Below are 26,014 nucleotides of genomic sequence, written 5' to 3'. Positions count from 1 at the left end.
ACTAATGTTTTATGTTGTTGGCAAAGCTGCTATATGTCATAACCTACATATTTTATTTATTAATTTATTTTTTATGCTACTTTTATAAAGTTTTAGTAAACTCTGCTATTGCTTTAATTATTTGCAGGGAAATCCTGGTATGAAGGGAGAAATGGGAAAACCTGGAAAACCAGGTCAATTTGGGGACTCTGGAACACCAGGTATGAAAGGAGAAAAAGGAATAATTGGACCTCCAGGATATCCAGTATGTTACTTATTACTAGCATGATTACTTATGTTTCCCTCCTGATAAAATTAATTAATTATTATTTTTTTACAACCCAGGTTGTCTACCAAAACTTTTTTTATGGCATTCCCTTACTTTTCCTGATCATTTTTGGCAAAATTCTAGGTCATTAAACTAGTTATAATAGGACATCATAAATAATATACTGTAGAAGAACGCTTAACTAGTGGTAAAAACAACAATAAAATACAATTAATTATTCACTGAAAACTAAAACTTTTACAAACGAGGAACTTGTATTTACTACAGAAAATCTTGATCTATCAACTTATGGGTATTATTAATATGGTAATAAACTAATGGTAATGAATAGAGTTACAAACTGTAAATATTAAAATATAAGTTATGAAAAAAAGTATATTGTATCTCAAGTTTTTCAATATTCTTAATAGTACATAGAATTTTTCTAATTTATATATTTTATTTTTGTATATATATGAATAAACATTTAATTAAAGCAAAAATTCTTATGCTTTCACAATATACTTAATTGCATAGAAAAGAGAAGAAAAAATAACTGAGTAGATTAAAGATGAATAGATTTTTAGACTCGCTAATAATACAAAATTTGTTGTTCATAAGTTTTATTCAAAAGACTTTTAAATTACCACTACTCTATCTATAATAGGGATGATTTAAAGTTACTGCTTTTAATTTCTTGTCGAACTCGGTACAAAATGTAGTTCTTTTACAGTCTGACCATATTCCTGGACCAAAGTAATAATTTCAGGTACTAGTTTAATGCAGAATTTAAAAGTTCTTAATAATATATACTATAAATTTTTCACTTGAGGTAGTATTGTAGACATTTATAATTAACGTAAAAATAACAACATAATATAATGGAATTTTGGTTGGATTTTCTATAATTTTGGTTTTTTACATATTTGTACCTTCATTTTACAAAAAATAATGAAAACTACTACCCAAACCTTTTGCTACATAGGTATAAACTTAGTTCCTCTAAAACTATGTTCTGAAATAAAAGAATAGTTCCTAAATTATATTTGTTCCTATTCTGATTCATAAACATGAACCTTTTACTTTACCGCTCTCAATCTTTTTACAAGATTGTACAAGGGTGTACAAACCTTTTACTTTAAGGCGCTCAATCTTCCAACGAACAGCCCTGAAGAAGGCTAGAAACTCTAGCCGAAACGTTGGCACATTAAAATAAGTTAATCATACTTATTTGTGTTTTTCATTGACCGCACCCCCAACCATCTTCTTCTCTTTTACTTTAACATTTTTGGGGGGCAATTACATGGCATTATTATTTCACGGGATGAGCTCTCTTGTTCATCTGCCGCATTCAAATTTCATAACTCTATTTAAAATAATCTGAATTATGCCTGCTTTGCAACAACAATTTTGCCTATAGTCCCTTAAAATAAGGATTTAATTGCCAAAAGTGGAAGATTTTATTAATATGTATATTTTATTAATATAAAAATGGAGAAAAATACATCTCTTAAAAGAATGACTATTTCTTATCAAATTTGATTATGTGATCCTTTTTCTAAAAAAAATTAAATTGAATCATATACCTATTTTTTTATTTGTTTTTCATGTTCTTTATGTAGTTTTTGTGTAATTCTATTATATGTACTGATATTTATAATTTCCTCTTTTACACTTACCGACTAGAATTAAAGGTTTGATATTTTCAGGTCTCCCCTTTATGGAACCAGATTAAGTATAACCCAAACAATAAATCTAATATTATTTAACTGTTATTTATAGAACTAATATTTTCAAATGTATGGAATAGGGGCAACCTGGTTTGCCAGGACCACCAGGGCCAATTGGTCAGAAAGGTGATCAAGGACTTGAAGGACTCAAAGGGCTGAAAGGGCTACCTGGCCCAAAGGGAGATCCAGGCAAGGATGGATACCCAGGAGCTCCTGGCCTTATGGGCCCACCGGGACCTCCAGGGGTAAGCTCCTCTCTAAACTTAATATTTCATTTTACTAAAGAAATTATGTAATTTTATATTATTTTTTATTCAATTAAATATTTTTTAAGTCATACAATATCAATACAATATGAAGATTTTATTCATAAAATGTTTTGATTATTGATAATCTCATGGTACAAGGGTGTACAAAGTATAAACTGTAATTTTGCAGTTTTGCTTAGCACACATTTCCTAACAAGATAATGGAGTACGACTGTGGTTGATGTTGTTTGATTCACCAAGAGAGATGCACCATCTCAGTTAGTGGCCATATTCTGTTCCATTCTCTTTACTTCTATAAATTAGCAGGAAATATATTGCCGATTTTCATAAAGTTTCAATTAATGAAGGCATTAAACCCTCAGATATTTTTCCCAGATCCCAAGATTGTGTGTATAGTAAGGGCAGCAAAGAAAAAGTTGAAAACAAAAGTCATGATCATTTTCAAGCACAAGTCTTACAGATGACAACATTTGTGACATTTAAGAGCAGCTAAAACCACCTATAGAAACAAAAGACAAAGTATGTCCATTAGAGATATTATCTTTCCAGGTTTAATTAGAAAATAAAGATTTTTAACACGTTTACAGGCAACTAAGAAATTAGTTGGCAACATTAAAAAATGTTGTTTTTTTTACAGCAAAATTATGTAGTACTGAGCAGTCAACTTATTGTTTCTTGCTAGCGTAATGTCTGCCCAGTACCACTAGAGCAATGAAGAAAAAAAGTCTTCAGGTGTGCTGGATCAGGCACTGTAACCTCCTTAATAAAATATTGGGAGGATGAGGGCAAAAACTACTTTGCCTATTATATGATTTCTCTTAAGTTTGTCTAGATTTTTGTATAATAAAAAGATTGTATATGCACTTAGGTTGTTGGTCAGGGAAGGTTTTATAACAAAAGAACAATGAGTACCTGTTATACTAATGGATCCTCCAAGTAAACAGAACCCAAAGGCAACAGCCAAGTGTCCAGGTCTGAAGCAGTGTTACCATCCACTGTTTTATTTACTTATCTTATTTATATGATTATCTTTACAGAGTATCTAAATTAAAGATGAATTTTATTAATTACAAATCAAATAATAATACTAATTTTCTACTACTAGTTCATAATTGTTGTCATATCAATGGAAAAAATCTCAGTATACAAAATATTTAATATTTGTGAAATTACTGTATGAAAATGTGGTGTTGCACTAAACAACTAAATTGTAGGGTAAGAAAATAAATACAAAAACATTTGCAAATGTGAAACTTTATAGCCATTAAGACAAATTTTTTGCCATTTTGGCCCTGTTCCTTCAAAATGTTCGCAAGAGATGATGCTGAAGAACATTATGTTGGTTATTATTTTATAAGTTGTTATTGTTATGTTACATAAACTACTGGTCAAAAGTATCAGTATTGGAATGTTCATGAAACAAGTAATTTTGAAATATTTAGTGGAATATTTCGGTTTTAGATTATCACTTGTCTAGAAGTTTATTTTAGGAAATAAATAACCTTTAAAATGCAGGTCATTTATATGTTGAGGGTTATTTTATTTAATTATGTTTGTTTTTGCTGAAATGAAGTGGATTAAGCATTAAGTTTTGTATTTTCTCTCAATGATTAAAACTGTCCTTAGGATGTCCCCTTCTCTTTATTCATTATATTATAAAATTAATAAAATAATATTTTGTGGATTAGTTTAAATATTTTTAAATGTGAATTTTAGCTCATAACATATTAAACTGTTAGGGAGGTAAAGGTCAACCTGGGCCTCCAGGTGAAGTAGGACCAAGGGGCTATCCAGGTCGCCCAGGCCCACAAGGTGATGCAGGGGTAGAAGGACCTTCTGGAGCTCCTGGACCACTAGGTGAGAAGGGTGGACCAGGAATTCCTGGTGCTTCTGGACCTGAAGGGACACCTGGGGAGAAAGGACAAAAAGGAGAACCTGGTCTCCATGGTGAGGTTACTTCATGTCTACATTCTGTTTATATTTATTTTTAACTTTACTCTTTTAAGTATTCTTTATGCATAAACTAAATATTTACTTAATCAAATAATTAATTAAAATAACAATCTTTAAAAAAAATCATGTTGTCAATCTAACATATATTTATGTTAATTAGGTAATTTGAAATAACTTTTTCAATAAAGAAAATCTAAAAGCTATTTGATTGCTGGATAAACTTAAGAACATAATGGTATGTTATCTATCAGGAATTAACAGTTTAATAATCTTAATATATCAACAAACAAACATAAATTTGCCAATTATTAGAATATTATTTACTAATAATCCCTTGGAGGTTAGAGTAGAATATATTATCAAGAAACATAAATTCAAATTATGAAAAGGCAGTTTTAAAAGCAGGTACATTTTAAATTATCAGGGTTTGATGCGTTTTTACACTGTTGGGGTCACAAGGGAATATCTTAAAAAAATTGCATTCAAACACGCTGAATCCCTTTCTTAGTACTACTGCCTAGCATTTGAGCCTAGATACACCAGGAAGACAACAGTGTTTTTTGTTATTTTTATATTAATTTGATATACCAGGACAAAAAGAAACACTTTTTGTAAAGTATTTTATGTATTTATCATAAAGAAAAGAACAAAGCAACACATCATCTTTACATATGATGAGCTGCAGGAAAGTAGGAAAAGTTACCTTCCAACTAATACAGTTATGTCAAAAAACCAGTAATCACATTTAAAAAAACACAAATAAGAAAATCATTTAGTGAAACTAATAATATAACTTAATACTCTCCCTCATTTAATATATTTTGTTATAAGTCCATAGGAAACAAAATAAAAACAAAAAACTAATAACAATAAATAGATAATATAACATAATTTAAGAACATTGTTCTAGTCCAACTTGCTTATCAAAACACTAATTCAAAACTTGTTATGAATGTTTGCAAACTGATCCGCTGTTGAAATAGGCTCAGTCTTGATAATCCCCTCTTGGGTTACTTCTCTGACAAAGAAGTGTTTGATTCCTATACATATGGTGTGGTGGTAAAATTTTGAATTCTTTGCCAGCTTGATGGAAGTTTTGTTGTTGATATAGAGTTTAGGCATTTCGATTAATCCATCCGGCAGCAAATCCTTAAATAATATCTGCCACCAAATCATCTCTCTCGCAGCCATAAGTTTAGTAGAACATAGGACTGCCTCATGCTCATAAGTCGTGGTTTTTCGGATTTTTTGGGGTTTAGTTGTAACAAATATGATTGATAAAAATAAAGTAATATATTGAAAGATAAATTGCAATAAGTTGTAGAGAGGGGGGTAATCCAAAGTTGATATAATGTTGTTAGTTAAGTAGTGAGTTTAGATAATTGGGAAGTTATATTGCTCAGATGAGATGATGATAACAATGGGTCACCGTTTTGTTTTTAGTGGAAACATGAAAGATGCTCCCTTACTTAAGGTGTCTACAGGTTCCAACAGTGAGCGATTACCCCTCCAAATCAGATCTGGTTGGCCCTTTTCTCTATAGGTGGTGCCAACTCAAGTATTCTCTTTGGCCAGTAAATGGAACTCCTTGTCCTTTTAACATAAGGGTCCACCATCTTAAACCTAAAACTTTAAGCACCATCTTAAACCTATGGCTTAAACAAACCTTGATGATAGTGTCTTTAATTTATCATTATATTTTATTTTGACTTCTTCTTCTTCGTTCTTCCTGGCGAGAATCCACAAGAGAAACTGTAGCCACTGTGGAAGAAATCCATGATGTTCAGTTTTCCTTGACCATGATAAGGGATGTCAAGGGACTATGTGCACCTTTCGGCCTACATCTTTAACTTCTACGTCTAGTTTGACTGACTTCTAATTAATAAAACTTATGATATAATATGATAACATGTTGATTTTAAGGAAAATAGTAATGAACTTAAAATAAGATGATGTTTTAATAATTATTTGTCAGAATAATGGTATAGCCCGATTTTGCCATACCCATTATTTAACAGAATGTTGTTGATATATAGTATAATAGATATCTTATTAGTAAACTGATAATATGGCAAAACATCTACTTCTTTATGCCATCTCTCTTTAGATAATTTTCTTTTCTTGGGCCAACAAACCATAAAACTTAAACCAAATATCAGTGATACAATAGAACTTCAAGTCTAGAAATACTGATATAAAATTTATTCTTTGCAAATTCAGCTAAATTTCTCTGTAGTATGTACATAATGGAATCAAAATGAGTTATTCTTATCTCAAATGACAATTTCACTGCAGAATAAAGTTTCATAATTAATGAAATTAGAATAATATAATTATGACTTATGATTTCAGGTTTGCCAGGAACTCCTGGACCTCGGGGGTATTCTGGCTATCCAGGTCCTCAAGGTCTAACTGGTGAAAAAGGAGATAAAGGACTTTCGATAGTGGTAATTTAATATCTCTTCATCTTAGAAATTCTTTTCTGAATAGAGACTTTGTCTTAAGAAATTTATGAATAGAATTATTTGGTTTTCAAATTATTAGCTTTTAAAAGAAGGTTAACTATAACTTCTTTGTTCTATACTTAAAATTAACTACCAAATAAAAAGGAGAATTTTGAGATTATCTTTTTCTTCAAGTTTATCCATTTATTAAAACTATAGAAGCATGATTAATTTATATACTTGGTCATTACTAGAGACTGCATTTTCGTACAAAAAAAAAATTTAAAAATGTGCAGTAAAAAACCCAAAATGTGTAAAATTGTAAATAAAACATCCAAATCTATCTAAACTCAAATTTATTGTTCAATTTATAGCAATAAGAACATAGAGCCTGTCTAACTTTATCTGAATCAACATAAACTTTTTTTTTTTCATGGAAATGACCCCTCACACGTTAAGTAATGTTAATTGCTTCATATTTTTCTATTCTAAACTAAAAATTTAATAACAAAAAAATAATAAATTAACGTTTAAATTAAATAAATTGTGTCCACTTTAAGTCTCCAAACACTATTTATTTCTTTAAAAGTCCAATGTTTTGGCCAATTCAGACATCCTCAAGGACTATCTACCACAAAACAGTTATCACAACAATATTTGTAACATGTTGTGATAAAGTATTATAAAGGTAAATTTATTGTAATTACAAGTTTTAATATTAATGTGATAAGTAACAAAACAGGTAATTAGACATAAGCTATGTTGGACTTTTAAAGAAATAAAGAGTGTTTTGAAACTTAAAATGAATAAAATTTATTTTATTTAATAACCAATAATAACCATTCTCAATAAAGTGAAAGATAATATATGTACATACATATAATAAATTAAATCAATAAGTATATACGATATAGAAAATTTAATTCAATTTTATGCTATTGAAATTATTTAATTTAGGCTTAACAGTGCAAAATATACAATTCTATACAGCAAAATAATGCAATTTAACCCAAAAATAGCAAAACATTAAATTTTGTGTGACATTGATTCGATATAATATTCTATAGATCATAAATATAATGGAATAGATAATGTTACCCAGTGGAATAAAATGTGCAGTATCATGATGAATGAAAATACCAGTCATTTTTGTCATTTATGGCCGAAATTTGTGATATTTAGGTACTTTTGTGAATGTCTCACACTAAGGTCCCATTTATTTATTTAGTAATTTTTTTAAAACATTTTTATATAGTTACCATTATGAATTTTACAAATTAAGTTTCTCCTTACATTTATGTGTCTAGGGAACTTAGCTTATGATGATTTCATTCTCTTATGAATATAAAAAGGTGTCACATCAGATATTAGTATAGCAATTATTCTTATAAAAACAATATTTTAGTTATGATATTTACTTCATTTTCAGAATAATTCATTTTATTACCACACAAAATTTAGTTCATATATTAGCATTCAAATTTAACATTTAAAAAAAATAAATATTAAGATACTTGTGTATGTATTGTTACATTTTAAAATGTATTAAAATACTTATAAGTATTTTATTATTCTCAGATCTAAAATATAGCTTTGATGATGACAAGGTTTAAATGAATAAATTAAATATTAACTAGCTATGGGGATTTTATTTTAAATTATTAAACATTATTGACTCTGTCCCAGGACGGGTTCTCTAGTAATCAGAAGACAGGCTAGTTTAACAAATTTGTTTAATCCGAGGTTGTACAAATTAACCAATTATGTGATCTTTGGTGACTGTTGATTCTTCATGTCTTTTTACAAAAAATGTTACTGTTGACAGTAGACAAAGAATGGTCAGGCTCTCAGCACTCCAAAGGTCTGCTCCCACTGGCGATTGAAACAAAAGGAAGCTCTTTGTTCCACTTGACCATTACTAATCCTCAATTGTCTATGCAAACATCGATTTTAGCTCAATGGTTTTATTTCATTTGCAATGATTTTTTATGTAAATACTTCATTGATAGTTATATTCCTCTTCTATTTGTTCTTGGATCAATTTGTACAATAATTGTGGTAGAGAAACAACAAAAGCTGAAAAATTTTAATCTACCTGCTCAACATAGTAACAATTTAACATACTTCGGAAGGACATGTGCTGCCATCTTGAATACTTGAAATGAGTATATTTTTCCTCCATTACTTCTGAATGATGAAATTGGTTAGTTTGCTATTTATGATGAAGTCGATTAGTTTGCTCTTTGGTGGAAATACATGGAAACAACTAAACTAAAACTATTTATGATGAAGAATGAAAGGAAGATGGGTCGGGTGTGGCCAAAGAAAAACTCAAATAGTCATAAAACTATTTATTAGGAACCAACGTATCATCCCACTTTGCAGGGCTTCATAAGGGCTAAAAAAAAAGATACAAACACTTAAATGGGGTAAAAATAAATGAACAATATAAATTAAGAATTAAAAATATTGCACTGAGAAGCTTAAAATTAAATAAGAATAACAAAAGGTTTTAGACAATTAAAGAATACAGAAATAACGACAGATAAAAAAGAAATATATAAATACAGGCACACAAAACATGAAAAAAGGGAATAAGAGTAAAATCAAGAATAAAAAAAGTTAATGAACAAGATAGGAAGCATACCTGTCCGATGGAAAGCAAGCAAGGAAATGAGTTGATAGGTAAGAGAGAGTGTTGGGGCGTTTAACAGTTAAAAATATGTTACTTTTGAAAATAATTTTAAAGTAAAGAGTATCAACAAATTATTAACAATTATTAATTTAAATTTTTTTCATCCTGCAATGTGGGATGAAACGGCTCATTATAAATAGTTTTACGACTATTTGAGTTTTTCTTTGTTCATACCCAGACCATCTAACTTTCATTATTACTCACAGTAAACCATCAATCTTCTAGTAAAACTATTTATATTTTTAAAAAATCTATTATAAGAGGATATTACAATATATATTTATTTATGGATAATTGACCATAAGTTCATATGAAGGAGATGGTCAGGGCTGTGGTCAAGAAGGAAGAAAAAAATAGTAATAACTATTTATTTTCTGCTGATGTTTCATTAACTCTACTCTTTTATTAACTTTACCCTTGTATCTTTTCATTGTAGCCCTGATGAAGACCTACAATTTAGATCGAAAAATCGGCAGTTATTACTATTTTTTTCCATTAACCACAGCCCTGACCATCTCCTTCATATTAAGATTCGTTTCTTATTCTATATAAATAATTGTTCCTTCCTCAAACATTTTAAAATTATATATTAAAATTTTTATATGTTGCCTAATGTTACAACCATACCAACATACAACCATATATGTCTCAAGTGACTCCCTTAATACTAAGTAACTAATGCATTTCATAAAATTATTTTTCATGAAATAGTAAGTAATAAGCTTTTTCAATTAGGGCCCACGTGGGGATGATGGAATTCCAGGATTACAAGGAGATAAAGGAAAAAAAGGTGAAAGAGGTGTTCCAGGTCTTCGTGGAATTCCTGGTGACTCTAAAGATGGTATCCCAGGACACCCAGGTGAAAGTGGAGATAAGGGGGATAAAGGTGTTAAAGGTGTTAGAGGAAGAGATGGACAACCAGGTATTAAAAATGTTTTGTTAATCCATCATTTTTTATGTCTTTTTAATCTGTTTTAATTGCATTCTAATATTATATTTATTTTTTTAAACGAGAGGAAGTTTATCACAATCATTCATAAAATGTAAAACTTATAAAAATGAATTATTACATTTTTTAAAACATCATTAATATCGCATTATTGAAAGAAATAGAAAATATTATTGAAAATTATCTTAAGTAAGAAAATGGATAGTTGTGAAACTTAATGAAAAAATCAATAATGATGGTTCTGTTTATATAAGCCCATTAAATTGTTAAAATATTAAAAGGATTTCCATGGGTCTAAAAACAAGTTGTACTTATCAATGAAACCATAGCATTTTCTTAGGAATGTGATCAAATAGGTATTATTGGATCATTTTTGAGGTAATCTTCCTTTTAATAACGGGTGACTACACTTGATGAACTAAAATATGTAAACTTCTAATCTATGAATACAGAATATTGTAAATTATGGTGGTTTAGAGGGGAGTTAAGTAAATTTTGGAATAAACAAATAACACCAACTTACATTATAATGTTAAACATACAAATAAAAGAAAACATTAAAATTGATCACTACAATGAATTGAGGTAGGAGACAGATAAGTCCTTAAACAATTTTTCAACAGTAATTGACAAAGGCCTTAGTAGTTGACAGCTTGTGAAGAAACATTCAGTAATTAAGTTTTTCTGTAACAGAATCTATTTTTAAAATAGTTCTTGGTAAATAAGGCATTTTTCTAAAGGAAGGGTGAATGAAACCTATGTATTTTCGGTGAAGATATAACAACAAGGATATTAATAAAACATTCACAGTTAGTACCATGTGACTTTCGGGGGTTAAAGCCTATTAGACATGGAGAAGGAATGTGCAGTAAATATTTTTTCTTTAACATTCTCTATTTTAAAAATTATTTCAAATCTTTTCTTGCATATTCATTCAATTAATACTTCTAGATTGTGTTTTAAGTGTGATAAAACAACTGGTGCTTTTATAGCATGTCAACATTGGTACTCCATTATAATGATACTCAAAAACCATGGACATTCAAAAAAATTACCTAATCAATTGTAAAGAAAAAAGATTTTGCTCCTGCTAGGAAACAGATCATATTGCAATATCTGCTCAGTTGTTAATTGATTACCAACTTTTGCCTTAGCTCCATGTTATCCAGATGCTGTAGACTCAAAACTAATTAGTATTAAGTAAACAGTAAAACCTGAGTGATGTATGATCAGCAACTTGGAGTGGACCAGAGTATGCAGCTAACATATATACAGTCCTTTAGTTTCAAGCGCGTAATGCACGTAAAATATTAAAAAAATTATCTGGATCTTTTAAACTATTGATGTTATGGTATTAAAGGCTTTCCACCCATCCTATTGAATTGGGAGGGTGGACTATTGTTAGTATGTTAGTTGAATTTATATTTGGGGGATATTAAAGTTTCTTCTGAAATTTGTTCATTTGAGCTGAGCTAGGGCATCTGTTGATTATGAATTGGACCTTCTGCATATTCCTTTTTCTTCTCACTGTGGGCCACTGGCTCCTTATAATTTATTTCTGAAGTGGTTTATAAATTAAAGTTCTTCAGGAGGTGTTCTTTGAACTCCAAGAGTACAACAACTAAATCTGCTTGATGTAAGTTCAATGATATGAAAGTTGTCTGCCAAGTTATAGAAGTCATAACCTAATAAAAAGTTGAAATTTTTTAAACTTCAATGACATGGGCATTGGACAAATATAAGTCAATCCATGAACTTTAAAGAACATGGAAGTATTTATTGCTAGTGAAATAATGATATTCACATTCTTCAACCTAAAAATATTGAGACTGTGCTTTTGAAAACCAAAACTGGACAACTGAAGATGGTATGTCATTAATTATTCACAATTCATTAACAGTAGAAGAACAAGACCCCCAAAATTATTCATTCTGTTTTATATCTGATTTCTATTTAAATTTAAACATTTTTCTTCTGCATTTATACAAAATTAAAGCTTGTTAAATGTAGAAGTTTTTCTTGAAGTGGGTTATTTAGCCTTACAAGGGGATGAGGAAAACATTCACAAGTAAATTGTGATTTTAAAAAAATATATAAACTTTTCATTTAGGTACACCCATAGGACCAAACCACATGTCTTTAAGAAATTTTTATCTACTTTACAATAATTCAATTAGAATTAAATCACCTTAAATAATTTTCTAGTGATTGTTTCAGCAAAAAACATGACCCTTAAATTCACAAAATATCAATTTCCTGTAAGGAGTGTTGTAGAAAATAAGTTTTATCATTTGATTTGTAAATAAAACAGTATATGGGGACACTACTTCTCTGGCTTGGACTGGAAGCTTTCCTTTGTTTGGCTTAGTCTGAGTTGGGATCTGTTTCAGCAACACACTCTTTGTCTTTTTGTTATAAAACTCTCCCTAAATCCACAACAGTTTGGTAGCAGACTAGGTTAAGTGACAAGAGTTATTTATGTATATTAATGGATACATAAGCTTTGTGATTTTATTTAGGACTAACCACCGAAAGAAAACACAAAGGACAATGGACGCCAGTAATTATATATTAATAATAAAATACAAATAAAAGAAAGTAATAAATGAAAGAAAATAAAAAAACATATTTTAGGAAGGAATTGAAGAAAATAAGTTTTATTTGTAAATAAAACATAGACGCTGCTTCTCTGGCTTGAACTGAAGGCTTTCCTTTGTTTGGCTCAGTCGGAGTTGGCATCTATTTCAGTAACACACTATTTGTCTTTTTGTTATAAAACCCTCCCTAAATCCACAAGGAGGTTTCGGACCAAGGAAGATATGAAATATCTATTGCTTTTGAGGTATATTATTACCTCTTAAAACATTTTACGACACTTGCAGGACATCTTGTATAATATTAACTGTAATTTGATACTTATTTGCAGGAATGCATTGTAATTGACTATTATTTAATATAAAGTATTTTATTTAATAGGGATTGAAGGTTTAAAAGGAGATAAAGGTGGTCAGTGTACAGGCTGCTTGCCAGGTCGAAGAGGAGACAAAGGGGACCGAGGCCAAGATGGATTACCTGGTCAGGATGGTCAGCGAGGTCCTCAAGGTCCAGTTGGAGATACCGGAGATAGGGGAGAACCAGGAACCCCAGGACCAGAAGGAATTCCTGGTTCACCAGTCAGTATATTTATAATTTCTATTTATTACATTAAAAGTTTAACTATTTATTTAAATCTAATTTTCAAAATTGTTGCCACTTTTAATCATTTGATATGTGTAGTAACAAGAATAAGGAAATCATTTATATTTATCAGAATTGCCATTATTAGTGTCCCAAAGCAAGGCTGGGTTACTCTGGAGAAATACCAGAGGGATGGAACAATCAAAAATGTTCCTTAAAGGACCCTGCCTGAAAAGAAGCAATTGCCTTCTAAATATGGATAGGGGTATCCTAAGATGGGTGACAGGACTATATACAGGACACTGTCAGTTAAACAAACATTTCTATAAAATGGGACTGACAGAGTCCCCTATCTGCAGGTTCTGCAGAAAGGAGGAAGAGACTGCCTATCACATCATGTGCAAATGTGATACAGTGGCAAGAACACGATTCCTCATCTTTGGTAAGGATTGTATCTTGGATCCCAAACTTTGCGAAACTGTGAATCCCTATACAGTATCCAGATTTGCAAAGGCAATTGGCCTGTTTTGAGCAGAGGAGGGATGGCGTACAATAGGCCCTCTGAGGCCGCGGTGCTTCTTGGCCGGTTTTAAAAAAAAAAAAAAAAAAAAAAAAATTAGTGTCCCAAAGAATACAACTATTACATATTTGTAGAATTTAATGAATTAAAATTTTTTTCTTAGAAAATTTAAATTTCATTGTTTGATGACATGAAAAGATGATGAAAATAAATTTGTATTTATGCTTGGGCTGACGACTTCCTAAAACAGATAGAAGCATTTATTATAATTTTTTTTTCTTTTACATACATAATATTATTTTAAAAAAAAATAATAATCTTCGTCATTTAACTTATGTATTAATTTAAATATACCAAATCTAGGTACATACTTTTACAATAACAATTTCAAATAAAAAATAATACTTCTTTGAGTATAGTAGTATGATTTAATGATCTAATTAATTCATCCAGAATGATCAACTATACACCAAATATATATTTGTACAAATTTATCTATAATTTTCATTCTTAAAATTAATGAAACTGTTTCATACGGTAGATGGAAGAGATTAAAATAATTTACTTTACATTGGTACCAAACTTTAATCAATATTATGTCAATAGTTAATCGTATTGAATGTTAAACCACTTTTGTTTTGTGCATACAAGAGAAGTAAAAATCAATATAACTTACACCAAGTGTACAGACAAGTTATTTAATATCCCAAATGGTTAGGTTTACACACAGATCAGTCAACAGAGGGTTTTTTGGTTAAAAACTGTGGGATAGTAGCTTTTATAATTTTATTTTCTTGTAATATGGATGGGTACAAACTGTAAAAACAAAAATGTTAACCTAGCTAGCCTTGGAAGATTTTTTGACTGCCAAAAAACCTCAAAATTTTTAGGATTCATTTTGCTGCAAATTTGTCCAAAACTAAGACATAATTGTAAATATGAGTTTGCAGCTTGTGAATAATTTATTTAAGAGATAAACTCTGAAGATTTAAGTTGTTGAGCATCAAATTCTTCATCCATTGAGTAAAAAAGTTTTTAAATTCTGTCAAGTGCCCTTTTCGAAAAGGGTAATCTCCCTGCCTCTCTCCCATTGGGCGTTGTCCCTACCTCTGGCAATTAGTATCTGAAGGTATCCATAGATTACACTAATTATTTAGAAATTTGAATTAGTTTGGAGAAAATATTCACAAACTCACATGGATAAATAACAATGCTCATGAGTTTAATTAAAAAACTAATTAAGTTATATGATGGTCAGCAAATACTTGCTGATCGCACCCCCTATCATTTTCTCCTCATATATTTATCTTTATTTAATGGGAACACCCATCTGAGTGGTTGCGTTCATAGTCCAAGAGCCCAAGAGGAGAAAAAAGTAAGTTATTTCACCCCAATGCTTTATTACTTCAATGAAACCTATGTATTGTTACTAGTCAAAATTGATGATTCTGCCATGTATAGTTAAGGGGGAATAAAAAATGGCGGCTGTTGCAAAAAGTTAATTTTTCATTCAGAGCTCCATATCTTTAAAGCTACCATCAGCACTAAAAACCTGATAAAACACCATTTAAAGAAGAATAAATTAACTAAAATATGAGTCCTAAAAGAGCTATTTATGTTCAATAGTTCCCGAAATAAATAGCTAGTGAATTTATTCTAGTAAATCTATATCTCAGAGTGCTGGCAGACCTCTGTATATCTAATGGTTCCTGAAAAATATTTTTTCATAAAGCAATTATTTTTTTCTGAACAACTAGAATTCAACATTTGGTGACTTTATTTTGAGAAATATCATGATAACTGCTACTCCTAAGAAGATAAACAGTATAAATTTTTTAAAAACTGATTTTTCATTATTTCTGAAATGCTGCTTTTTAAAAAACTGTACCTCAGGAACTATTGAACAAAAAAAGCTCTATTAGGGCTCATGTTTTAGCAAAATTGAAATAACTAACTTTTTTTCCGCTGGGCTCTTGTACTATCAACATTATAAGTAGGTAGTGGAATCGAGAGGTAAACTTTTCCCACTGTCTATTAAATTTTAATCTTGTGAATTAATTAATTTGACTTCCTCACTACCAAAGGTAGGGGAAGCTTTGTATTCATAGAGGAACTGAAAAAAATTTATTTCCTCAGAATTTAAAATTTTCACTCGCATTTGGTTCCATGTTTGTTTATCATTCTGTAGTTGAATTTGTGTTAAGTTATAATTGATCGAAACATTAATCTGATTTTGATGAAATTTTTAGAGATTGTGCTGGTTAATACCTTCTTGATTCCATATCGATTTTAACTGATTTATTTCCTATTATCCAAGCGTAAACATATTTTCCTTGTTACGCCTAAATTTCAAAAATGTCTTGTCTTATTTGGTTCGAATATAGTGGAAAGTTTGAAATTAGTGTTGACCTGGTCCGGTATAAATTTCAGCAAATTTCATCCCCCACTTTCATTCAATCATGGTACAAATGTATTTTCCTTGAAACACCTGCATCTCAATAATGGCTCATCCAATTTAGCTGAGGTTAATGTAAAGTTAGGGATTAACATAGACATGGTTAAGTATTATTTTTATGAAATTTCATTAATTACTTTCACTTACCAATATGAACAACTTTTTTCATGGTTACACCTATGTTTCAAGAACTACTCCTTATATTTGATATAATCCTTAAACATGTAATCCTTAGATTCTATTCTCAAACGATAGATTATTAACTTTGAAATATAGATCATTAACAGGAGTCCGCATCTTTACTTAAATAAATATTTTGCCATTTTTGAGGATAAGTAAATGAATATTTTGTTTGTTTAAAACAATAATTTGTTCTAAATAGAATTCAATATTTTCTAATTAATTTTACAAAAAAAAATGAACAAAGACTAGATAATACTGACCCGATTCTATACATAAATAGAGATAATATTTCCAATGAACCATTGTTTAAAATGAACTCTAAGCCTTCAGAAGCTACGAGGGTGGTTTAAAAAGTTCTCGGAATGTACTAGAAGGAAGTGTCTTACCTCAGTGGAACTGCTTTTATTTTTCAACAGAGTCTCCCTGCAGACTAATGCATTTGGTCCAGCCATGTTCCAATACCTTGATCCCATCTCGAAAATGAAATTCCTCCAGGCCTGCAAAATACCTCTCCAATTCGGCTGTCAGTTCTTCCGTTGTAGGAAATCTCCGTCCACATAGGAAAATTTTCAGGTTGGGGAAGAGATGAAAGTCTGATGGTGCCAAATCAGGTGAATAAGGTGGATATGGCAACAATTCATACCTCAGTTCATGAAGTTTTGCCATAGCCATAGCACTTGTGTGCGGGCGGGCGTTGTCCTGATGAAAGATGAATTTTTTCCTTGCCAAACCAGGCCTTTTTTTTGGTATCTTTTCATTTAGTTGGTCTAAGAGGTTTGCGTAGTATTGCCCCGTAATTGATCGGCCAGTAGGAAGATAATCTATCAGCAGAATGCCTTTTGCATTCCAGGAAACTGAGGCCATGACCTTTCCGGCCGTACGTACTGCCTTTGCTTTCTTTGGTAGTGGTGACTCAGCATGTTTCCACTGCTTTGACTGCTGTCTCTGGGGCATAGTAGTGGACCCAAATTTCATCTGTAGTCACAAATCACCGCAAAACATTTTGTTACTTGCGCTGAAAACGGGCCAGATTTATTTTGTTCAGACATTTCCAATATGGTGTGTTTATGGTCCAATGTCAAGAGCCGCAGCACTCATCTTGCAGATACTATTTTCATTCTGAATTCTTCGGTTAAAATGTGATATACCCATCCAGATGACATCCCTACAGCTTCAGCAATCTCACACACTTTCAGTTGACGATCCTCCATGACCTTTTTATGCACTTTTGCGATAAATTCTGGGGTCGTAACAATTTTTGGCCATCCACTATGTGGATAATCATCTAACCTCTCCCGATCAAAATTAAACTCGTTGGTCCACTTGGCAACAGTTGGATATGAAGGAGCAGAGTCCCTCAGTATTTACTGAAAGTCAGCATGAATTTCCTTTGCTCTCATACCTTTCTTTACAAAGCACTTAATCACTGCTTAGTCTTAGTTTTTTCCATTGTCACAAATCACTACGCATAAAACAACAAAGAGTCGTCACTACCACTCACGCCATGTGTTCATTCACAAAGGATTTGTGATTATTGCGTGGGAACCTCATTGCTCTAGCACTGACATCTATCAGTGATTTCGAGAACTTTTCAAACCACCCTCATATTATGAAAAATACTGCCACTTTTTATTAAGTGCCTTCTAGTATAGTACAGGTTGTTTACTACCATGTAACAAAACTGACAGTTCCTTAAGCACAAATTTTTTAAACCCATTTTTCTTTAAATTCTGACTTTGGAATTGACTCCCTTCATTTAGAAAAACACAGATATAAGCTGTAATTAAAAAAAAATGTTGCCTTCAAAAATTAATTTTAATTTAATACTACCACTTGGAACATAAATCATGCTGAGGAAAAATTGGAGAAGAAATAAGTTAAAAATTTGGTGTGAAAGCCATCATAAATCTATAAAGTTCTTTTGAAGGAGGCTCCAAAGAAAAAAAAAACTTGGGCATAAATGTTTATTTGGTGAGGCTAACAATAGAAAATATAAACATATAACCAAAATAAAATTATGAATAGAAATTAAAATAAAAGGCCTTTAAGATGAAATAAAATAAGCAAACGGAACAATGAAAAGGAATAAATTAATTTACAAAATTAATAACTATATATAAATAAGAAACTGAGTGTTGGTGCCTCCGAGGAGTTTGAAATGAAGGGAAAGGGGTCTGAAGAAAGAATGATCTTCTCCGATAAGTCAGAGGAAGATATTTCTGGCTGTAGTAGTAGTGTAGGCTATGGATGCTTTCATAGATAACTTTGAAAAGTTGGTGGGCCCATTTCTATATTAATTTTAATTAATGTAGTTAATAGTATAATTTTTTATTAAATTAAGAACCACCATAGTACTCATCGAACACAGTAGATTTTATTACCATTAATCACAAATAACAATAAAATGTCTAAATAAACATATAACTTACCCAGATAGAGTCTGGTAATAAATTATACTGATTACTAATGGCGACTAAAACAGCTAATTCACCCATTGCTTGACGATGCCAACCAAATAACCCCCACTGACAATTTTTCTCCCACTTAAATGTTATAATTAAAAATAAAAAAAAATGCAGTATATCTTGTTTTTGCATAATAAAGTTGTGAAGAAAATAATACAATTAAAATGAAGGTAGTTAGTAATGAAACAATAATATTACTTACAAAATATGTATGAAAATTGATAACTAAACTTGGCCTTAACATTTGAAGAATGTTAATGCTCATTGGTGAAACAAAATGGGGTAGGTTGTCCTACAGACATTGGGTACATTACCCTGCCAGATCATTTTGTGGTCTGATGATTTTTATTATAAAATTATTTATTTTGATAATATCACTCCAAATGTAAGCATATTTCAAAGTAATTTAATTTATATGGACGAGAATGATTACTAATTACTATGAATATGACAATGACACTCATGTAAAAGAAGTAGAACTAAAAGAAGTAAAAGGAAGAAACAAAAGCAAAATTATAAAATAAATGGGTCTACATACAAAAAAAGAAGAAGAAATCATAAATAACAAAACAAAAAGACCATCTGATGCAAAGAATTTATTTTGTGACCATCCAGAATAACTTGGTTGTGGAAGACTGAAGCACTGAAAAATAATAACTAAAAAAGTAGAAGACAAAAATGAGTATAAGATGCTTAAGTGCCTTGGAAGTGCTATAGAAGTATAACTGGGGTGGAATGGATTCAGTGCACCAGTTGCAAACGTTGAGCACATCTGTGATGTGTCTAAGAAGAAATAAAGAATTTTTTAAAATTTATTCTTTGCAGTGACAGTGATTAAAACATTATGCATTAGGCCAAACATAATCTTATTTTTGTTCATGTGAAGAGTAAGCCTTTGTTCAAAAAATTGACTTTCTTTTTAGGTCTTAAAAGCTAAAATGAGAGGTGAAATATCTTACACAGGTTAGCCTACATGACAAATCACATAAATTACATTAATAGAGCCTTCAGTTATTTATAATGAAGGAATTGTCACATATTACAACTGCAAAAAAAGGAAATAATTTTTTTCTAAAAATAAAACTCGGCCAACCTGGTCTGGTCTCCTAAACTTCATGTAATGTGATAAGAAGAGTAGGGGTATATACAACTTTATTTCGAGACAATCAGAAAAGTTTTATTTTTAACCATTTAATAAAAATATATTTTTAGTGGAAACCAATGATATTAATATAAATTTTAGATTACATATTTTTTTTTTTACTCAATGGCTGGAGAATTTGATGCTGTACAACTTTTATCTTTTGAGTTTTTCTCTTAGAGAGCTCTTTTCCAAGCTGTTAATTCATATGTAGTACTAAATCTCAGTTTTCACAAATTTTAAAGAAAAAAAAATGACTAGTTATAATTATGAATTATTAATTAGTGGTCAAATGATACTCGTTTGATTTAGAATTTAATTTTTATAAACATTTCACCATAATGTTTTTGTCATTTAGCAATTTTAGACAAAAATCCTCAATTGATTTTTATTTCAAGGATTTTTGGCTGCTAAATGTTTTCCTGAGGCCAAATTTGTCAGCAGTTTTGTTTTTTTACAGATTCGTGCCCATCCATATTACAAAAAAAAATTACAAAAGCTACTACCCCACTTTTCTTTAACATAGACCTATTTCTACTCAATGGGCTAATAGTTATTTCATGAAAATGGCTTGACCCTACTCCAAGATACTGAAAGGTTATCTCTAGATTGTATGATTGCTAAAAGTTTATGAAATGGCCCAACCTTTTTTCTTTTTTGCTACTGTCTTAAAATATATATTTTTTAAAACTCACCTTAGAAGTCAATTTTTCATGTTTTAAAAAAGTCTTTTATTTTTCAATTTTGGATATATATCTTCCAGTTTTTAAAACTAGATGATGGAATTAATGTTTAATTATTTTTAATTTATTACGTATTTGCTAATAGTGAAAAGTTACAGGGCTTACAAGGAGATCAAGGTGAGAAAGGTGACCATGGCCAAAAAGGTGAACCAGCTATACCAGATATTCGGATTATAAAAGGTTTTTCTGGTCCAAGAGGTGAAAAGGGTGATATTGGACTTCCTGGACTAGAGGGTGAGAAGGGTGATAGAGGCCCACCTGGCCCCTTAGGATTCATAGGTTCTAAGGGTGATAAGGTAAAAACATTTTTAATAATGTTATTTAAGACAATTTTTATCCAGCATTGTTCATCATAACTGATTTAGTTTGCTAATTGATTTACTATTTTGAGTTCCCCTGATATAATTTTGTTTACATAAAACATATCTTCCAATAATGATGCACCAGATGGCAGTCAATAATAATTCCTAAAAATTATTTATTGTTATAAAATGAATTTAAAAAAAAATTACCCAGCCCCATTACAAGCTTTAATCATGGCTACAAAGAGCTAGGTACAATGAATGTTAAACCATTAGGGAATTATAAAGAATGATAAATGATATGACAAAAAATATAGATGGATCATTCCACGTCAACGCTACACACTTTTGAACCTTACCATCTGAAATTTTACACATATGTTGTATTGTTATAGAGGTAGAAAAATGTAAAATGTTATTGAAATATGTATACTCGGTTTTTGAATTACAGAGTTGTTAAGTCCTCTTAAATAGGCTAAAAAACAGAGAACAATGTGTTTTAAACCGTGTAAATAGGTTGTACTGATGTGAATCACAGGGCAAAATATAAATGTGGGAGGGAAACGGCTTCAATGTTAAAAAAATTAATAGATCCATTACTTCCTCTAGTTGCTTTGCTTTCAGATCCTAGAAAACTGTTCGGAAAAATCTTTGCTTATTACACAAAAAATTGATTTAGCTTGAGAGTTGGATAAATCTAATTTATCCTTAATTCAATATCGTAAAACATTGAAAGAGCTAGAAATAAAGAAGAGCAAGAGAATGAAAATAAGTCTACCAATCAACATGTGATGTTTTTTATGTTACCTATGATTTGCATACTTTTTCATGTACTTATGTATTCCAAAATGGATTCATGAAATTGGAATGTGGCAAAGGAAGGAATGAACCAGATTAACAATATTTCTATGGGAGTTTACTCCAAAATATGTATTCTAAAGTAGATTAATGTGAATATATTGAAAAGGTTCATGTTTATGAATCAGAATATGAATAAAAATAATTGAGGTACAATAAATTTATTTAGGAAAACATTTTCAAGTAAAATCCGTATCCTTGTTTATTTGAGGAGAGCTAGATGAATGAGGAACCATGTTAAGGACACATTTTTGTCACTCCTCTCAGAACCAAAGGAAGTTGCAGAGAAAAATTTAGTGGGATAAAAATTCTATAATTGTTGGATTACTTCTCATCTAACAATTCTAGTTTATTATTACTGATATTTGTTCATATGTCAAGACATTCAAAACCTGTGAGCCATCAATCAATCCGTTAAAAGTGATTATACTATGAATTGTACAAACTAAAAATCACTTTGGTCACTCTGAGGACGCCCAAATTAATTAGAATCGGAGAGGTTGATATATAATTAAAAATTAAAAGAGTAAGAATTCACAAACTTGAGCACAGGTACAAGCTTTGTTCCAAAAACCCTGTTGTATTATCACTGTGCATTGATTGATTGATAAAGGACACAAAAATACATCTGCCAAATTAAATATTTAAATTGTTATTTATAAAAATGTGAGAAAAAAAAAACATTTCTCGCATAACCTCCACCCATATGCATGCTTTGTAATGATCTGATGCAAGTTGATTTTCCATTAGGAATACTTTAAATCAATCTCACTCACATAAGTGCTGTTCCATTCGAGTATATTTCTACAGCAGCCCTTCTGAAATCACACAAAGTGATAAGTATAATAACAATTATACTGTTTTTAAATTTTACATTTGTTAATTGCCTATTGACATCCAACTTAAAATACATTTTTCTCAATTCAGTTTCCATGTGAATTGGTTCCTTTCTGTTTAATGTCAATTAATTATGATAATTCTTGAGGTGAGTGGAGATATAAGATTATTAGATAATAATTTTGAAATCTGACCTCAACGGTGACATGATAAAAATAGTAGTATGAGGAGAAAGTAGAAATGAAATTTCGGTTATTCTGTGGATGAAAGCAGAAAATGTGTCATCATAGATGCCATCTACTGCCGTCTGCTTGATTATTAAGGCCTGCTTTTCAGTGTGGTGATTAATCTGGTACTTGAGGTGAAACCCTTCCACAGGCAGTGGGTAATACATCTAACCAACTCAATCTCACAACACTTGTTCAGATTACAACCCGAACTGACAATAAAATAAACATTTCTGCCCCCACTCTCATGATTAATCTTAATTCACTCTTTAGACGTGTTTAAGTACTGATGTACTATTAAACTAATACAAGATGCTTGTAAATATAATTAATAATATAAAGAGAATATAAAATTTACTTCAAGAAATCTTTTTTTATTTAGCAATAAATTTATGTAAACAAAAATAAGTTTTAATTTACTCTCCTAGTTAACTAAATACAATCTTTCTAATATTAATTTATAAACTTTACTCCAACTTGTTTGCATTTGTTTTCAATTATTGACAGTAAGAGACCATTCAAAATTCTATTGATGCTACTGAATATATTGTAAAGATTTTGAATTGCCTTACATACTTTCTCAGGTAGAATAATTAATTTTAAATGATTATATTAATTGTGAAATCTTATTCAGGGAAACCAAGGGTTTCCAGGTGCTGATGGAACTGATGGTCAGCCTGGAACTCCTGGGCGAAGAGGAGAAAAGGGTTACAGTATTAAAGGAGATCGAGGATTTCCTGGTGAAAAAGGAGATAGAGGTGTTCAAGGTGAACAAGGAATTAAGGGTTCCAAAGGACAACCAGGTCTGTAAGCATTCATATTGGCTGTTAAGTTCTTAACTATCTTGTAAATATAAATATTGGGTTCGAAGTACCTAATTGACTATGTGTCTCAGAAGTTGCTTCAATTATTGTTGTTAATAGCTTGTTTCCTAAATATTTTAATGTATATAATTCTTTCCATAGCCTTTTAGTATTAATCTTTTACTTTAAGCATCACTTTAATTCACAAAAATAAATAACCACATCCTTCTCTTGGTTGTTTTGTTTGAATTCAATCTTTTATACAAAAAGTTTTTCTAGGAAAAATGAATAGTCAATTGAATGAAAATCAATAGGCAAAAAATTTATTTATTTTTTTTTTAGTTTAAATGCACTTGTATTTGCATGAACCATTCAGTTTTTATACAATAATTTTTTACACCTTTTAATATTTATACATTTTTTTTTCATATCTATCCTATCTTTTTCAAGTTTCATTTTAACACGTGTTTCTTAATTTTAATACGTTGACTGCCACAGTACTTTTCAAGATTTCAGTCTAGGAAGCCAATGTAAGTTTGGCCAATGAAGCCAAGTAAGCAAACTACGCGCTATCTCGTAGGTTGGCGTCTGAGGCAATAACACCAACTACGAGATAACTTGTAGTTGGCAGTCAACGTGTTAATGTGTTGTGTTTATTCAATGTTGGTAGTTTCGTTTTTCTTGTTTCCTTTGATTGAATGGACCTCCCATCTCCAAACAACAAACATTTCATGTGAACTTTATTTGTGGAACTCTTTGCTAAAGAAAGAAATTCACTTATTATAAATTTCTATCTTTTTCTTTCCATTTTATCAGCCTGATTAACATCATCACTTTTTTTGGTTAACGTAGGATTCAAAATTATAGCTGACTTTCCTCTCTTAGGAAAACTTATGATCCATTCATACCTATACACTCGATCTAGGAGCAGATAAAATATCTCTTTCTAATATTCTTATGTGCTTCATCACTTTTTTATTTATACAACCCATACACCTTATGATGTGTTAGCCATTATCCATTTCTTAAACACCTCTCTGTCTATAACAACTTCTTAACCTCATCCCGAGTAAGTTCTATGTTTCTTACCTTATCCAACAGGTTCTCCCACTTATTTCTTGGTCATCTACATATTCATTTTCTCTTTGTTTTTGTCTCTCATATATTTTTCGAGAATCTATTGATTGGCGTTCTTTATACATGGCTGAACCACATTAATTCTCTTTTAAGAATATTTTCCATTAGTGGTTCCTGCCCTGTCTCTTCTCTTATTCTTTTATTTCTCATTCAGTTAAATATAGTCTTACTAAAAGCTTTCTTCTGAATTATCATCTCTGTGGCGCGTATATGACTTTCAAATTTTAAATAATAGCCCAGCTTTCAGCTGCATAGGTCACCATATGAATAAATATTTGTTTATGAATAGTCTAATATTAATTAATTATAATTGTCTTTATATCCACTTCCCTTTTGCTAATTATAGCATTACAGAGAAAGTGATTCACATTTGTTATTTTGAGACTGTGATAGTGGAATGCGTTAAGGTGTCACTTTGGCAACCTTGAGTCTGTAGTGGTGCTGGTTTGATCCTGGCTGGGGTGGGTTGTCGTTGCCCCAAGAAATGAAAACTCAACCTTCCAACTTTCCAACTTAAAATCGGTTGGTAAACTGTATACTAGCCACCCCATACACCAGAAATGGTGAAGTAGGGAGTAAGAAAAACAAAAACAAAACTTCCTTTACTTATGTGGCGGTTTATCTTGAAATCCAATTTGCCATCATTTCTAATTTTGATTCCTAAGTATTTTTATTTATCAATCTGTTTCAGCCTCTATTTAAACTCTACAAGTCATAGTTCCTTATTCTCTAGCACTATTGTTAGAATTAACTGTGTACTTAGATTTTTCTTCTTGTATTCTGTCCATATATATTACTAGCAATAATGGACTTAAGCTGCTTTTCTCCATTTCCATTTCATATTTGTCTAATTTACTGTCATTGAGTCTAAATATTCCT

The 26,014-nt window shown here is 30.5% G+C and overlaps 1 protein-coding gene across 3 annotated transcripts in view; it reads left to right on the top strand.

Annotated features, from left to right (window-relative positions):
- Positions 1–26,014, top strand: part of LOC106685721 (collagen alpha-2(IV) chain) — a 109,564-nt gene that overhangs the window by 19,009 nt on the left and 64,541 nt on the right. For all 3 annotated transcript variants that reach the window (XM_067053432.1, XM_067053430.1, XM_067053431.1), the window contains exons 7-14: positions 128–244; positions 2,058–2,222; positions 3,986–4,193; positions 6,552–6,646; positions 10,074–10,260; positions 13,264–13,460; positions 21,070–21,267; positions 23,830–23,998. In XM_067053432.1, the coding sequence (XP_066909533.1) occupies positions 128–244; positions 2,058–2,222; positions 3,986–4,193; positions 6,552–6,646; positions 10,074–10,260; positions 13,264–13,460; positions 21,070–21,267; positions 23,830–23,998 (1,336 nt within the window). The remainder of the gene's footprint in view (positions 1–127; positions 245–2,057; positions 2,223–3,985; positions 4,194–6,551; positions 6,647–10,073; positions 10,261–13,263; positions 13,461–21,069; positions 21,268–23,829; positions 23,999–26,014) is intronic.

The sequence above is a fragment of the Halyomorpha halys genome, unplaced genomic scaffold (assembly GCF_000696795.3).
Source record: "Halyomorpha halys isolate HHAL.00 unplaced genomic scaffold, Hhal_1.1 Scaffold726.1, whole genome shotgun sequence".
NCBI lineage: Eukaryota > Metazoa > Arthropoda > Insecta > Hemiptera > Pentatomidae > Halyomorpha > Halyomorpha halys.
Note: the sequence above shows the minus strand (reverse complement) of the source record. Positions and strands in the feature narration are given on the sequence as shown.